The sequence below is a fragment of the Gracilinanus agilis genome, chromosome 3 (genome assembly GCF_016433145.1).
Source record: "Gracilinanus agilis isolate LMUSP501 chromosome 3, AgileGrace, whole genome shotgun sequence".
Lineage (NCBI taxonomy): Eukaryota > Metazoa > Chordata > Mammalia > Didelphimorphia > Didelphidae > Gracilinanus > Gracilinanus agilis.
The window spans coordinates 342424710-342440315 of record NC_058132.1 but is presented as its reverse complement, the minus strand read 5'-3'; the positions used below and the strand labels follow the sequence as shown (position 1 = coordinate 342440315).

The 15606-nt window shown below is 39.7% G+C and overlaps 1 protein-coding gene across 2 annotated transcripts in view; it reads left to right on the top strand.

The window, feature by feature from the left end:
- The window catches only part of FAM162A (family with sequence similarity 162 member A), a 42782-nt gene that overhangs the window by 14618 nt on the left and 12558 nt on the right, over positions 1-15606 (top strand). For both annotated transcript variants that reach the window (XM_044670055.1, XM_044670054.1), the window contains one exon: positions 13381-13509. In XM_044670055.1, coding sequence (XP_044525990.1) covers positions 13381-13509 — 129 coding nt within the window. The remainder of the gene's footprint in view (positions 1-13380; positions 13510-15606) is intronic.

Genomic DNA, 15606 nt, shown 5'->3' with positions numbered 1-15606 from the left:
TATGGTTTTATGAACCTGTAATTCACAGTTATTAGAGTTATTCATGCAGATGTAACCGTTTACTTTTTTCAAAATGAACTATAAGGGTCATATCACTTTTTTTCACATATTCATAGGCTCTACTTTACCTTTCCACACACAAACACACATTTTATTCTTCTCTTCCTTTCTGCTGGACTTTTAGGCCATGCTTCCTCTATCTGAATTGTGTCAACTTCTCCAAACAGCATCAAAAGATAAATAAAGTACATATCTAAGCTAATTAAATATGCCTTTAGTTCTTTTGTGTGGGTTTTGATTTGGGTCCTGTGACTAACCAGAAAGGTTTAGAAATGAAGACTTCCAATATTCACTTCCAATACTCTCCAAAATATATCTTAAATCTAAGCTGAGGTTATTTTTATTTTTTTATTTAATTTAAATTTTTAATAAAAACCCAATACTATACATTGGTTCCGGGGCAGGAGAGTGGTAAAAGCTATGCAATGAGGGTTAAGTGGCTTGCCCAGAGTCACACAGCTAGGAAATGTCTGAGGCCAGATTTTAATCCAGTACCTCTTGTCTCTAGGCCTGGCTCTCAATCCACTGAGCCATCCAGCTGCCCCTCTGAGGTTATTTTTAAAAATTATCTTGGCAGTAGGGCATTGGGATTGGTAGATCTGCTTCATAAGGCTTTCATGAATAATAGTGATTGTATGAATATGTGCCCTTTCTCTAGTTTATAGGCTCCAGGTCATAGAATCATAGATGAAGAAGGAGAAGGAGTTTCAGAGATCATCTAGTCTCTTCATTCCTTCCCTATCTGAGTATGAAAAGTTCCTTTAGTGGCCAAAATTGAGTAGATCCTCACATTATCATAGTTGTATGGCAAGTATCCATTGACTAAGAAAATATGAACTCATAGAAACTTCTTGCTACAATTCTGAGAGTTTCAGGTTGGGAACCTCTAATCTAGTCCAAACACTTCTATTTTAGAAATTGGGAAACCAAGGTCTAGTACAGTGATGGCGAACCTTTTAGAGACAGAGTGCCAGAATCCACCCCCACCCCCCAGACTAAGTGCCATGCCCCTTCTCCCACCCACATGCTGGGTATGCCCCACCCCACCTTACCTCACGCAGAGGAAGAAGTGCTCCCACTGGGCTGCTGGGTAAGGGGTAGGTGAAGTGAGGAATGTCCTTAGAGAATGTAGAGAGTGGGAGTGAAATGGCCTGAGGGCTCTGCTCCCTTCCAGCTCTGCTGCCTGTGAGCCACCCACCTTACCCACTGTGTGCTTCCATTGGCTGTTGGGCAGAGGGGTGGGGGAGAGGAGAAGGGGAGCATCTCTGCCTGAGTCCCTCTGCTTTCTAGTAATGAACCCTGGGGAAGTGGGGGTGGAGGTGGGGCGGAGGGTGGCTTCATGCCCACAGAGAGTGCTTTGCTTGTTGTCTTTGGCACCTGTGCCATAGGTTCACCATCACTGATCTAGAGAGACATGTCCAGGGTTGTGCATAGGTAGTAAGTGGCAGAGGTAAGATTCAAACCCAGGACCATACCCCAAATCTACTACTCTTTTCTTCCTTTTTTTTTCTCCTCTTTTTTTAAAATTTAGAATATTTTTCCATGGTTACATGATTAATGATTCATGATCTCCCTACTTCCCCTCCCCCCACTCCCAAATCTGACAAGCAGTTCCACTGGGTTATACATGTATCATCTACTACTCTTTTCAACTTATATCCAGGCAGGGTTCTAACCTTTTAAATTTATAGGACTTCCACCTGATAGTAGTTACACTTTTAGTATCTTTGAGAAAAGAAATAACAATAACAAACTACTATGAATTCAATAATGCTTATAAGTGAATTTGTACTACTCATAGTGTGTAAATTGCAAAGTAGTGATAGATGTATATGTGAAACATTGTTTTTAATAAATAATACTTATTATACTGAATCATTTAATGAAAAGGACCCTTTACCATAGCTTCATGGACCACAGGATGCACAGAAGGAAATGTGAGACAACTACCTAAGACAGAATAATATAATTTAATTTTCACTTAATTTTCTTTTTAACTAATCATTATCCCCATTTGCCTAATATACCTACAACTTTATGATGCCACTTTGAGTTTGAGATGTTAAGTATTCTTAATAAGTTTAAAACATTTTGGCGATTTAGAAAGATTTTAGGGAGGAGCTCCTTAGGCTTCAGGTGTCTTGCAGTTTATGACATCTGCAAGTGCCAGACCTATGAGGAAATCTCTGCAGAAGGTGGAGGATGATCTCAGAATATACAGGGGTAAAGAAAGCTGAGCTGGGGCAGCAATGTATTGACTAAAGTGCTATAATAAACATTCCATTTTAACCTAAGTCAATATGATAAAGAGTTCAAACATATAGTCATTCAGGCTTCTTTTCAGGAAGCCTTCTATTCTGATTGTTCTGTTGAGATGGGTGGGGCCTCAAGACCAACAACCTTGAAATTCTAATCCAGGGGTCAGCAACGTGGGCTCTGGATCCATATCTGGCTCTTTTGAGGGCCGGATATGGCTCTTTCTGCAGGAGCCATAAAGTCAATTTTTTTTTTCAGGCACTGTTACAGGAGCGCACTGTGAGCACTGTACAGATCTCACGAAATTACATTTTAAAAAATGTGGTGTTTATGGCTCTCATGGCCAAAAAGGTTGCCGACCCCTGCTCTAATCCCTTCTTATCCATCTCTTTTTCTTAAATTAGGAAGATGTTTTAGCCTTTAGCCTGGGTACTTTTAGAGATGAAATGGCTCTTTTGGACCTTTTTGCTTTCCTTGCCATCCCACTTCCATTGGTCCTTTGAGAGCCTAGAAACAAGTTAGAGAAGAGAAATTTTATTTATTTAGGTGTGAGATAAATAAGAAAGGACCCCTTCTGCTCTCTTGAATGGTCTAGGGTTGTCATTCTATGCAACTTCCTTCCCTTGGGACCACTCTGGCTTTTCAAGGGAGCCTTCTCAAAAAGGGGAGAGATTGTAGTGTGCCTGGTTGGGAGACAGCAAATTCAGAGTGTTTTTCCAGTGACTCAGAAAGGGAGGTCATCTGCCAGCAATATTTCAGCTACAGTTTCACAAAGTACTCAACAAAATATGTATACTTTTTTTAAACCTTTAACTTCTATCCTGGTATCTAAGACAAAAGACTGGCAAGGGTAGTCCTTTGGGGTTAAATGTCTTGTCTAAAAAGACTTTGTCTAGGGTCACACAGCTAGGAAGTATCTGAGGTCAGATTTGAATTCAGGTCTTCCTGACTAGGCATGGTACTCTATCCATTGTGCTACCTAGAGGCCTAAGCTATGTATAACTTTATTTATTTATTTATTTTGAGCCCTTACCTTCCATCTTGGAGTCAATTCTGTGTATTGGCTCCAAGGCAGAAGAGTGGTAAGGGCTAGGTAATGGGGGTTAAGTGACTTGCCCAGGGTCACACAGCTGGGAAGTATAAGAGGTCAAATTTGAACCTAGGACCTCCCGTCTCTAGGCCTGGCTCTCAATCCAATGAGCTACCCAGCTGCCCCAGCTATGTATAATTTTAAAGACAGTCTTGGTCAGATTTCCTCTTTTCAGTTTATCTAACAATAAGTGTCTTCAATATGCAAGGCTCAGTACTAGACATTGAGGATATAAAGGCAAAAAAAGTCAGCCTCTGAGGAGCAACTAGGTGGTACAATGGATAGAGTTCCAGACCTGGAGTCAGGAAGACCTGGGCTGAAATCTGGCCTTGGATACTTCCTAGCTGTGTGACCCTGGGCAAGTCATTTAACACCTATTGCCCAGCCCTTACTGCCTTTCTGCCTTTGAATTGATACTAAGCCTGAAGTTAAAGATTTTTTAAAAGAAAAGAAAACAGCCTTCCAAGTGAGATATCTTAGCTCTGGTTCAACAAAGTTCCACTCTACAGATGATAACAGTTTCCATTTACTTATTCTTTTCTAAGAACTGGGTGATGTCATTTAATCCTTTCAACCTTAGAAGGTCTGCTTACTAGTTCTATGAGGTAAATAGGGCAAGTACTATCAATCCTATTTTCCTGGAGAGAGAACCTGTGAGCCTTAGAGAAAGGAAGCGACTCAAACAAAGTCACCTCCAGTCAGTGGCAAAATTGGTTTGGGAATTCTGGGTCTTAGGAGGATTATCTACCCCACTACCACTACACTAGCTCTCTGCAACGTGGTGTATATTTGGGGTGACAGAGGCCAAAATGAAAAGTAGGATGATGGGAGTTCTTGCTTTTTCTGTTTCTTTTCTTCATTGCTAGAAATAACTCTAGTTATTATCTAATATTGTCTGCTAGGTCATGGAAATGAGTCTTTTAAGTAGAATTTTCACATGATAATATTTCTTAAACAAGATTCCATTGGTGGAACAGTTTCAACCTAACTGAAACTAGGGAATGACAGTACCTGACTTTACAAGGGAGAGAGAACATATATGTAGAAAAGTATACCAGTGAGGTAGGCCTACATGATGTGGTAGTTCAGTTGAAAAGCATTTGAGATGGTGGCAGCTGGAGAAGTGAGAGCCACAGACAAGCTGAGGGCCATGACACTGGGCAGGGCTGCCTCCTAGAGCCAGGCTGGCCAGACAGGCTCAGGAGAACCACCTCTGGCAGACATCACCTGCCCTATGAGGAGAGCCTGTCAGAAAGAAGGTGGATCCCGTGAAAGAGCAGGCCCTAAATGATTGCTGACTAAGAGAATTAAGAAGCTGGAGATCACCCAGGAGCTGACCCCCACTGAAGACTTCATCACTCCTGTGAAGTACCTGGAGGAGAGAAAGCATCCCAAGCTAGCTTCCCTTTGACCACAGTGAAAACAGCAGGAGCACCAAGCTGAGCTTGCCCCAAGGACAACCACAGAGGCCAAAGCTTGCCTTGGACCTCTGTGGGAGAGCCCAGACCCCACACACTCAGGAGTGCAGCCTACAGCCTTCTCTGCTGTCCTGCCACCTCATCACCTTCCCTGGGTGGGCACTGACACTGCCATCTCTAGTGTTCAGAGACCTCCCTTTGTGCTGGCTGAGCACCATGCATAGTGCTGGGGAGACAGAGAAAGTCAAAGATGCCCCCCCCCACTTTCAGGGAGCTCCCATTCTAATAGGGGAAGGGGTCAGCCTAGATATCAGAGAGTACATTCAGAGAGGTTGAGAGGGAACCTAGGAGGGGAAGGCACCAGGGGCCTCTGCAGGAGTTGGGTGAAGCAGAGTTCTGTAGGTTGTATTTCTTTGAATTTCATACATACTATTTTTAATAAAAGAGCAGTGATTCATAAATGTTAAAAAAAAAAAGAAAAGAAAAGCATTTCAGTAGGAACGTCCCAGATTACCCAGTTCCTTAACCTCTATGCCTTCGCATATATTCTATGAAAATGTTTTAGACTGAAAACATCTGCTTACAAGGCTCCAAAACCCACTACCTACTTCTTTGGTCCTTGTGCTTTTGGTGTTGCCTATAAAAATCTCCAGATCACATTCTCACATAAGCAACTTCCTCTTTTGCTTAGTTGTATTGACCTATTGGAAAGGATTCCCTAATTATAAAATCAGATATGAAGACATTAGGTTTACTGGCCCTTGCCGAATTCCCCTGAACACTACAGTGGGGAGGGAATGATGATTGAGTTACCACTTCTTTTTTTTTTTTTTTTTTTTTTTTTTAATTTTTTTAAACCCTTACCTTCTGTCTTAGAGTCAATACTGTGTATTGGCTCCAAGGCAGAAGAGTGGTAAGGGTAGGCAATGGGGGTCAAGTGACTTGCCCAGGGTCACACAGCTGGGAAGTGTCTGAGGTCAGATTTGAACCTAGGACCTTCCGTCTCTAGGCCTGGTTCTCAATCCACTGAGCTACCCAGCTGCCCCCTTACCACTTCTTTTTTAAAAATTAATTTTATTGGGGCAGCTGGGTGGGTCAGCAGATTGGGAGCCAGGCCGAGACAGGAGATCCTGGCTCCAAATCTGGCCTCAGACACTTCCTAGCTGGGTGATCCTGGGTAAGTCACTTAACCCCCATTGCCTAGCCGTTACCACAGTATTGATTCTAAGGTAAGGATTTAAAAAAAATTAATTTTATTGATAATCTTTGTTGATCCATGATCTAGGTTTCCCCCTTTTTTCTTCCTCTTCCTGACAGCCACCCTTTTAAACAAATAACTTTTTTTTTTAAGTGAGGAAGAAAAGAAAAAATTCAGGAAAATTGATCAATAGCTTTACCATTTACAAAATCATGACCATTGGGTGACCTTGGCCAAGTCATCCACTCCTTAGAGCTCTTCTGCCTTAGAATTGATACTTAGTATCTATCTGATTCCAAGATAGAAGATAAGGGTTAAAAAAAAACCAACTGAACAAAATGTAGCTAGATTTTGTCTCCCTTTATGTGAGGTAAACATGGCATAATGAATGACCTATTGCTTCTTTATATATTACTTTGTAATTTATATATGTAATAATCTGTTTTTGTTGTGTCCTACTCTTCATGGTCCCTATTTGGTTTTCTTGGCAGAGATACTGGTGTGGTTTGCCATTTCCTTCTCCAAGGCGCCATCTAGCTGCTTTATATGTTACTAGGGCTTTAAAAAAATACCCTTAAGTCCTTAGGAGTGTTGGAACAGATTGAGGCAACAAGGAAGGTAAAGTATATGAGAACTTCAGAAGGAAAAGAACACTTTGTGGTGGTGATGGGGGGGGGGTGCCTAAAAGGAAGAAATATGAAAGGGAGAAGATGATAAAGTTTGATCCAAGTACTTTCTGGAACCTAGAGATAGCCTATTGATTTTGGTGAACATCTGACAATCTAGTTTAGAAAATACATGAAAGGGTTTTTCCCTTTCTTCTCCTCTCCTCTCCTCTCCTCTCCTCTCCTCTCCTCTTCTCTCTTCTCCTCTCCTCTCCTCTTCTCCCTCCCTCTTTTCCTACCTCCTTCCCTTTTTTCCTCCCTCCCTCCCTCCCTTCTGTCTTAGAATCAATACTGTGTATTGGTTTTAAGGCAGAAGAATGGTAAGGCTAGGCAATGGAAGTTAAGTGATTTACCCAAGGTCACATAGCTAGGAAGTGTCTGTGGCCAGATTTGAACCCAGGGACCTCCACTGAGCTACCCAGCTGCCCCTGAAAGAGCTATTTCTTAAAATGAAATTCAGTCTGGAAATTTAGATTAAAGCTAAATCTTGTGTCTAAATTTAGTGATGATAGAAGTCATTGGATGTTTTCAGTCTAGGGAGTGACTTGTCATAACTGCCTTAGAAGGATTGTTTGGACAACTATGAAGGGGCTTGTTTAGATTAATTTAATCAAATTAAATTTGTCTAAAATCAAATCTTTCTGAAAAGGTAAAGATAAAAAACAACAACAAAACACTCCACTGGTCCAGTAGATATTGTTATCTATCATAAAATTGTCTTACTGGCTGAGGATAGAGCTGATAGCTTCTCCACATTGATTCATTTATCCTAGAAAACATGTACTGACTACCATATTTGGCAGGAGGGAACAAGTCCCACTTTTCCAAGTTAATAGGTCTGCTCCCTGGGAAACAGCTATTGTAGCCACTAAGTTCCAATATTTAAGAAAATAACCTCATTCACATAGCCTTTTAAAGTTTATGGAATGCTTTGTAAAATCCCTGTGAAGTGGATGGTATGAAAACAGGTGAGATAACAGGTTCAAAGCTAAGTTCACATGCTCTTAAGAGGCAAGCTTTGAACTCATGTCCTGATCTCTTGGCTCAAATCTAGTGTCCGTTTTGCTAAATCAATGCTCACTCTTTTTAAAAAAAAAAAAAAGTAAATAGGCTATATTTTCAGAACGGGGGGGGGATTAAATAAAAAGGTAATTTACTTGCTATCTTCCCATACTTCTGGCAAGTTCCACTTCTCTTCTCCCTGTCTCTCTAACTATAACCTGTTCATAGACTTTCTTCATTCAAGATTAACTTGGTTTAACTAACAGCATGTGATAGTAGAATTGGGAGACTTGATTTCCACTATTGCCTCTGACCCCTAACATCTATGACAGAGGACAAATCCAGTAACCTTTCTGAGCTTCAGTTTTTCCTTGTGTGTCATTTGAAATTGTTATAAGCCCTGGAAGACTACAACTCCCAGGACTCTCTCTGCTACAGCTTCCCCTGACACCTCCCACTTCCTTTGTGGGAGGTGTCAGAGAAAGTATAAAAGGGAAAGTTTGGCGCCTTTTCTCTCTCTCTTGACCCTGGAAGCTCAGCTCTTTACCCTGAGTTCTCTTGACCCTGGAATGCTCTGCTCTCCCCAGCCGGAGGCTGAACCCTGATCTCTCTCTTGGCACCTTTTTCCCTCTCTTCCTACCTCCTAGTTTTCCCTAGACCTTCCCTTTCTAGTTAAAATAAAGCCTAGCTATTCAAACCCTAAAGTTGCTCTCTGATCATTCATTTGAGGGCTCTGGTCAGTTTCCTCCTGACTGGGCTGGGACTGCCACCTTCCTTTCCCTTCCTCTACCTTCCTCTCTCCTTTCTCCCATCTATCCTATCCTCCTACCTTCATCCCTAATCCCCCTCACACTTGTTAGTAATAGAGTACTCTTGTTACCTATCTTGAGGAGTCATTATGCCTAAAGTACTTTCTAATTCTTTTTTTTTTTTTTAACCCTTACCTTCTGTCTTGGAGTCAATATTGTGTATTGGTTCCAAGGCAGAAGAGTAGTAAGGGTGGGCAATGGAGATTAAGTGACTTGCCCAGGGTCACACAGCTGGGAAGTGTCTGAGGCTGGATTTGAATCCAGGACCTCCCATCTCTAGGCCTGGCTCTCAATCCACTGAGCTACCCAGCTGCCCCTTTAAGACCTAGAGATGGGAGGTCCTGGATTCAAATCCGGCCTCAGACACTTCCCAGCAGTGTGACCCTGGGCAAGTCACTTAATCTCCATTGCCTACCCTTACCACTCTTCCACCTATAAGTCAATACACAGAGGTTAAGGGTTTAAAATAAAAAAAAATAATAAAAAAGACTATGTAAATATGAGTTATTATTTCATTAAACTATAGACTTATTTCTGTGATCTTTCTCTGATGGGAGACCATTTCTCAAGAGTTGAGCTGACATGCTTCCATACAATGTCTATGTGTACCTAGCTTCCTTAAGTCACTGTGGGAGTTTTTCTTCATATTTTGTTCTGTTTTTCCCCCCATTTCTCTTTGAGGGAATGTAAACACTACTTTGTAATCCTACTCCCTTTGCCTTGCTTCTTTCAGAATACAGGACATGACTAGAGCCTCTGATTATGTAATACGTAATCTTTTGATTACGTATAGATTCAGAGCTCTCCACATGCAGTAGTAAATACTATGATTCTTTAAATTCCCGAGTTTTACCACTTGGGTTGAATTAACTCATAATCTACCTGACCTCTGCCCTACTGCAAACACCCAGGTAAGATAGAAGTGAAGGGCCTTATGTGAGGCTTCAAGAAATCTCTTTTGGTTATAGTTGTTGTCATCCCTTTAGAAATGATTAAAATAAAAAAAATTGTTAACATTGCAGAACTGAATGTAAGAGATTAAACAGGACTTAACCTCAGTTCATCAAAGTTACACTGAAGGCATACATTGACGACCTTTTCTAAGCTTACATAGGAACACTGAAATTGAGGCTTAGATTCTCTTCCTGGCCCAGCTATTTACCTCAGTCACTATAGCAAGTCACAACCTCTCAGGGCCTCAATTTCCTCATCTATAAAATGAGAATTTTGAACTAGATGATCTCTAAAGTTCCTTCTAGCTCCAGAACCTAATATGACTAAGTGTTGAAAGGAAATTTTTTAATGGTGATGACAACAACCATAGCAGTCATCTATTCAAAACGTTCCAAGTACAATGCTTTCTAAAAGTGCTCCAATGTTAATTTACTAAAAAAACCACATTCCAAGTATAGAATGGCAGATTTTTAAATACTTAAAAAACACTGCATTTATACATTTATTAGCACCTAATGCCACTTCAGGTGAACACTGGAATGGCTTGTCCTTTCCATTTCCTTTTCTTTTTTTTCCCTCCTAGGGAAATTTGTGGCAAAGAAGAAAGGATTTGATTCTCATCTCTACTTTTTGTTTTACTCTACTTCAGTTTATTAAAAGGACTTTTGATTCTAATTCCTTCTGCTTTCTGTGCCACTGAGACATAAATTGGGGGTCATATGGCCAAGGAGCTGAAGAAAATTAGAGCCAATTCAAAATTAATCAGTTAATTACTAATTTAATACAATTTGAAAAGTGGTGGTGAAGAAATCATTCTAAACAGATGTATTTTCAGAGGTTCGGAAGGTAAGAAAGACTTTTTTTTTTTAAAGAAGTAGGCAAACTAGAAGCCAGAGTTTAGTAAAGAATTTACTGAAATAGATATCTAAGTAATAGCATCTCTGGGAAAGAGAAGCAGAAAGCCAGATGAAAATCTGTTTCTATAATCCCTAAGTTGGTAATATATTATTTTTTCAACACTTTCCCTGGCATGAGGAAGATGAAACATAGATTAAGAACTTAGAACTAGGTGTTGGGGTATAAATAAAAGGACTCTTGAATTAAGTCATTGTGGCAGAAAATGCTAATTTAATCAAAGCTAAATTTTAAAAGCATGTCAGTAGGGGTTATAGATATGCTAAATGTATCCATAGCATGTAAGTAAAACTTAAATGATCAAGTCTGTTTATTATGTTTCAGTCACTGCTCTAAGCACTTAGAAAGGCAAAATCCAGACTTTAGAAGGAGCTTACATTCTGAGGAGAGGAGACACATAAATAATTCAACATATATACGCAAGTAGATGGAAGGTAACTTTAGAAGGTGTGTAAGTCTTTAAATGGGGGATGGAGTAGAAGCCATTTTTTAAGAGATGGAGGTTAGGAGAAAGAGAATTCTAAGCATTGAGGAATAGGAGATTTGAGTGTTTTGTTCAAGGAAGCTGTGTTAAGGAAAAGTAGTAAGAAGACTGGAAAAGTAGGAAGGAGCCAGGTTATGAATAGCCACAAGAGGCTTTATATTTGATGCTAGGTGTAATAAGAAACCAGTTTATTGACTTTAGCAGCTAAATTATTGAAATGGGGAACATAGAGACAATTGTAGTAGTTTGGGTGAAAGATGATTAACATAAGGTGGTACTGTGAATTGAGAGAAGGAATAGTATGGAAGATGTGTTGTAAAGGTAGAAACTCCAAGATTTGTCAGATCAATTATGTGGGGTGAGTCTAAGGAGTTAATTACCTCAAATAGATGTGAACATAGATGTTCTGGGAAGGTATGGTGACTTCAAAAGTAATAATGGGTAAATTGGGAAAGGATAGTGGGTTTTGCGGAAAAGATAATGAATTGGATTTTGGACATGTTGAGTTAGAGATGTCTATGAGATATCCAGTAAGATGTTGGTGAAAGTGAGTCTGGATTTTAGAGGAGACCAGAGTTAGAAATGTAGCTCAGGAGATCATCTGCATAAAGATGATAACTGAACCTACAGGAGCTGATAAAATCACCAAGTGAGATAGCAGAACAGAAGTTCAGGATAGAGTCTTAGGGAATACCCACAGTTAGTTGGATTGATAAAGATGAATATCCCAAGGAACCTGGAAAGGAGCAGTCAGACAGGGAGAACTAAGAATAGTGTCATGAAAATCTTGAAAGAGTATCCAGGAGGAAAGGGTAGTAGTTGACAGTGTGAGCCTTGTTGAAAAGGCAGCATTTTAAAACTAAAAGGCCTTCAGATTTTCTTTTCCTATATTCCAACATTGTAAACACCTTTTCTGAATTATATTGGAAGGAGAAGCATTGTAAACAATATTATTTCCTTTGGAAAAAAGTTATAGAACCTCTTCCCTAATTCTATAAAGTGAAAGCAAACATCATAAGAATCATGTTATTACTATGTTGTAAAATTATCATCAGGTTTGTAATTATTATGGCAGTAAGATCTCATGAAAATGGTGAATTGCATGCTATCAGAAACCATCATTATGTTGGTTTGTTTTTCTTATCTCATCCTTTATATAAGGGAGATTATCTTGGGTTACCAAGAGAAGCCTTTAACTTCCATCAGATATTAGAGGGTCTTCTGAACCCTGTGTTTTTTAGGTGCCAGGAGTCTTAAGGTCTTTAGATCTTCATCATAGAGCATATCAATTTCATAGAATAACTACACATTTTTAAGAAAGAAAGCAGCTTAATGGGAAATAATAGCATACCAATGAACATATGAATATGGTAGAAATTGAACTATTGAGCATATTGAATATTAAAACTATTAACTCAATACCATACAAATAAATGTCAGTGATATTAGATTATAATTGGTACTCATTTTAGGCTTAGTTGTGATTATGTAGCTAGAGGCCATGTGAACATATAATACAGAATGAGAATGAAAATCAGGAAAGCTCTACAAAGCCAGTATAAAGATTATTCTCAAGGTGAGGATTATTTTCCAGGTCAGAGTTGAGCCAAGACTGTCTTACTACTTACTTCCTCATAGCTACCCAGAAGGAAAAAGGCCCATGATATAACCTAAAGCAGTGATGATGAACCTTTTAGAAATGGAGTGCTGGGCCTCCCCACCTCACTACCCCTCCCCCCTTGCCCTAGACAGGAGGGAGGAAGCACTCCCATTGGCTGCTGGGCAGAGGGGGCAGGGAAAGTGAGGAATGTCCTCCAGCACCTGGAGAGGGGGAGGGGAACAGCTTCACCCAGAGACCCTCTGGCTTCCTAGTAAGAGCTCTGGTGAGTAACTGCAGGCTTGCCTACAGAAAGGGCTCTGCATGCACATGTGCCATAGGTTGGCCATCACTGGCCTAGAGGCTACGCTCTTATTGCTAGGCAGAAAAGAGATAAGTCAGAGAGGAGAAACTCTACTAGACCAGTATCTTAAAGCCCCATCCACTTGACATATTCCAAACTAGGTCACTTGCTTCCAGTCATATGCCCTGGGACCCAAGACCACAACCCCCAAGAGTGATTCAGGCTATTAAAAAAAAAACCATTTTGGAATGAGGGATGTCTGGTTGGATTTTATGCTCAGTTTCCCTCATTGTAAATTTTGAGAGGCATGAACTTCATCAGTGAAGTTGGAGAAAGATGGGTTCTTTCAACTCTTTTCTCCAGAAGATGTAAGTTGTTGGCTTATGACATTGCCATGGATAGCTAAGGAGATAAGGATTACAAAATGCAGTGAGAATATTGAGAAGCAAACATGGTATAAAAAATACTTGGTTGTAGTCTATGTTTTTTAGATTTTAGAATTTTTTTTAAACTAAATAAAACTTATACATTATTGTTAATGGACTATATGGTCTATAGATATTTTTCCTCTGAAGACAATTCCAGACTCCCCAGTTCTTTGATACATCTCCTCCCCTCCTTTTTCTAGGAAACTGTCTGAGGTTACATGAGAGACAAGTTTTACCTTCTTTCAGCCTAGCCAGAAAAGGAGGTTTGAAGATGACAAGAGGATTTTGTTCAAAACCACAAGAATCAAAAGCATCATCTCAGCGTGCAGGTAATGTTGGATTGAGCTGTATAAGTAATGTAAATTTTGCTATACTGAGAACTATTAACTCAGTACCACACAAACAAATCTAGATCCTGTAGCAGTCTCCTAGCTAGTTTCTTTGTTTCTAATCTTTTTCTACTCAAACCCCTCCTGTACACTGTTATTAGATTAAACCAAAAACACTTTACTCATATCACCTCTCTTACCATTTTGAGGGCTTCCCGACAAATGGAGCAATTAGACCTCCTCAGCCTGAATGGCACTCAAGACCCTCTCTGGCTTACCTTCTTTACTAAAATCACTTTCCCAAAGTTCTCTGAGGATTCCCAGCAACCTTTTCTTAGTTCTTACTCTGACCTCTCTAGCAAAACTGAATACTCTATTTCAAGAAACATGATTTTTCTGGCATTTAATTAATCTAGCCCTTCTTTTATCTCCATTGTTACTCTCTTTACTGGCTTCTTTTCCCATCTGCTAATTTGAAGTATTTCTGAAAACTCAGTCTTTAGCTCTCTTTTTAAAAATTCATTTGAAGAATACATTTTTTCTTATACTTTAGTTATCCACCACATGATTTCCAGAGCTTTTCCTCCTAGCTCTGGCTTATTCTCAGAACTCAGATTTTAAGATTCAGCGTAGTATTTACCTTCAGTTTTTTATTTAAGTTTTAGATAATTCATCTAAACACAAACATCACCTCCCATTTTCTGAATTTCTTTCATCCTCCTCTGAGTTTCTGAACATTTATAGTAAGAATATGTAATAGCAATAATAGCTCACATACCTTTCTGATGTTAGGAAGAAGAGTATATCATGGGAATAGAGTGCTCCTGGTGGGTTCAATTCCTACTTTGGGCACATTACTGATTGTATAACCCTGGACAAATTGAGGCAACTAAGACTAGAAATGGTGGCTCTGTACTGGTAGAGGGAGTCCTTCCACAGATACATCCTTGAAACAATGAAATCATAGATCTGGCCCAATTAGAGACTTTTTTAAAACCCTTACCTTCTGTCTTAGAATCCACAGTAAGTATCTGTTCCAAGGCAGAGGAGCAGTAAGGGCTAGGCAGTTATGACTTGCCCAGGGTCATATAGGTAGAAAGTGTCTAAGCCCAGATTTGAACCCAGGACCTCCTGTCTCCAGCCCTGGCTCTCTATACACTGAGCCACCTAGAACTGTTATCATTGTTTATGAAACTGAATTGAATACTATGCCACAGCTTGAAACTTATTTGCTCCCACACCACTGATTCTATCTTGAATGCTTCCCTTATCTTTATTAGTCAAAATCTTTTTCCACACTTGAAATTGCACATCAGGTCCTGCCCCTTCCATGAAGTCTTCCATTACCATCCCAGCCTCTAGTGATCTCTTCTTCCTGTGAAGTTTCTCATTGATCATCCATATCATGCCTTTGATTTTGAATCACATACTAGTTTGACATACTTGTTGTTTAACTCTTCATGTGTGCATATGTAGCTTGCCTTTTCAATTAGAGTGTAAGCTTTGTGAAAGCAGAGACTGTGTCTTTTATTTCCCTGTATAGTGCCTCCTATAACTGTGTATATAGTCGGAAACTATTAAATAATTTGATGAATGAATGAGTCTCTCCTAACAGGATTCTTTCTCTTATTCTGAATTTTAATTGTCCCAGGCAGATTTACACCTCACTATAACATGCTAGCCATGCAGTCACCTGAAAGGACATTAGAAACAATCAATCAACAAGTATTTATTAGTGCTTTCTATTATGTGCCATGTTCTATGACAAAACAGATTGTCATTATCCTATGTTGTGCAAATCATTGTGTCTGCATGTCAAGATGACCTTAGACAATTCTCTTAGCCCTACCTGAAAAAAGGCATAACATCTGGAGAAAAGCCAGATTGTTCAGCGGGAGGAAGAAGCTGTAATTAAAGGACACAATAAAATATAATATCTAATGAAGGCATACAATACTAATTCTGGGGCCTCACCTGAAAAGAGGTATGACTAGTCTAAAAACTCTTGAAAGGCATGATCAAGGTTATTGAGGTTTTGTTCTCTGACTCCTGGAATATCAAGATGCAGGGATGGCCCATGGAGATAGGAACAGAATA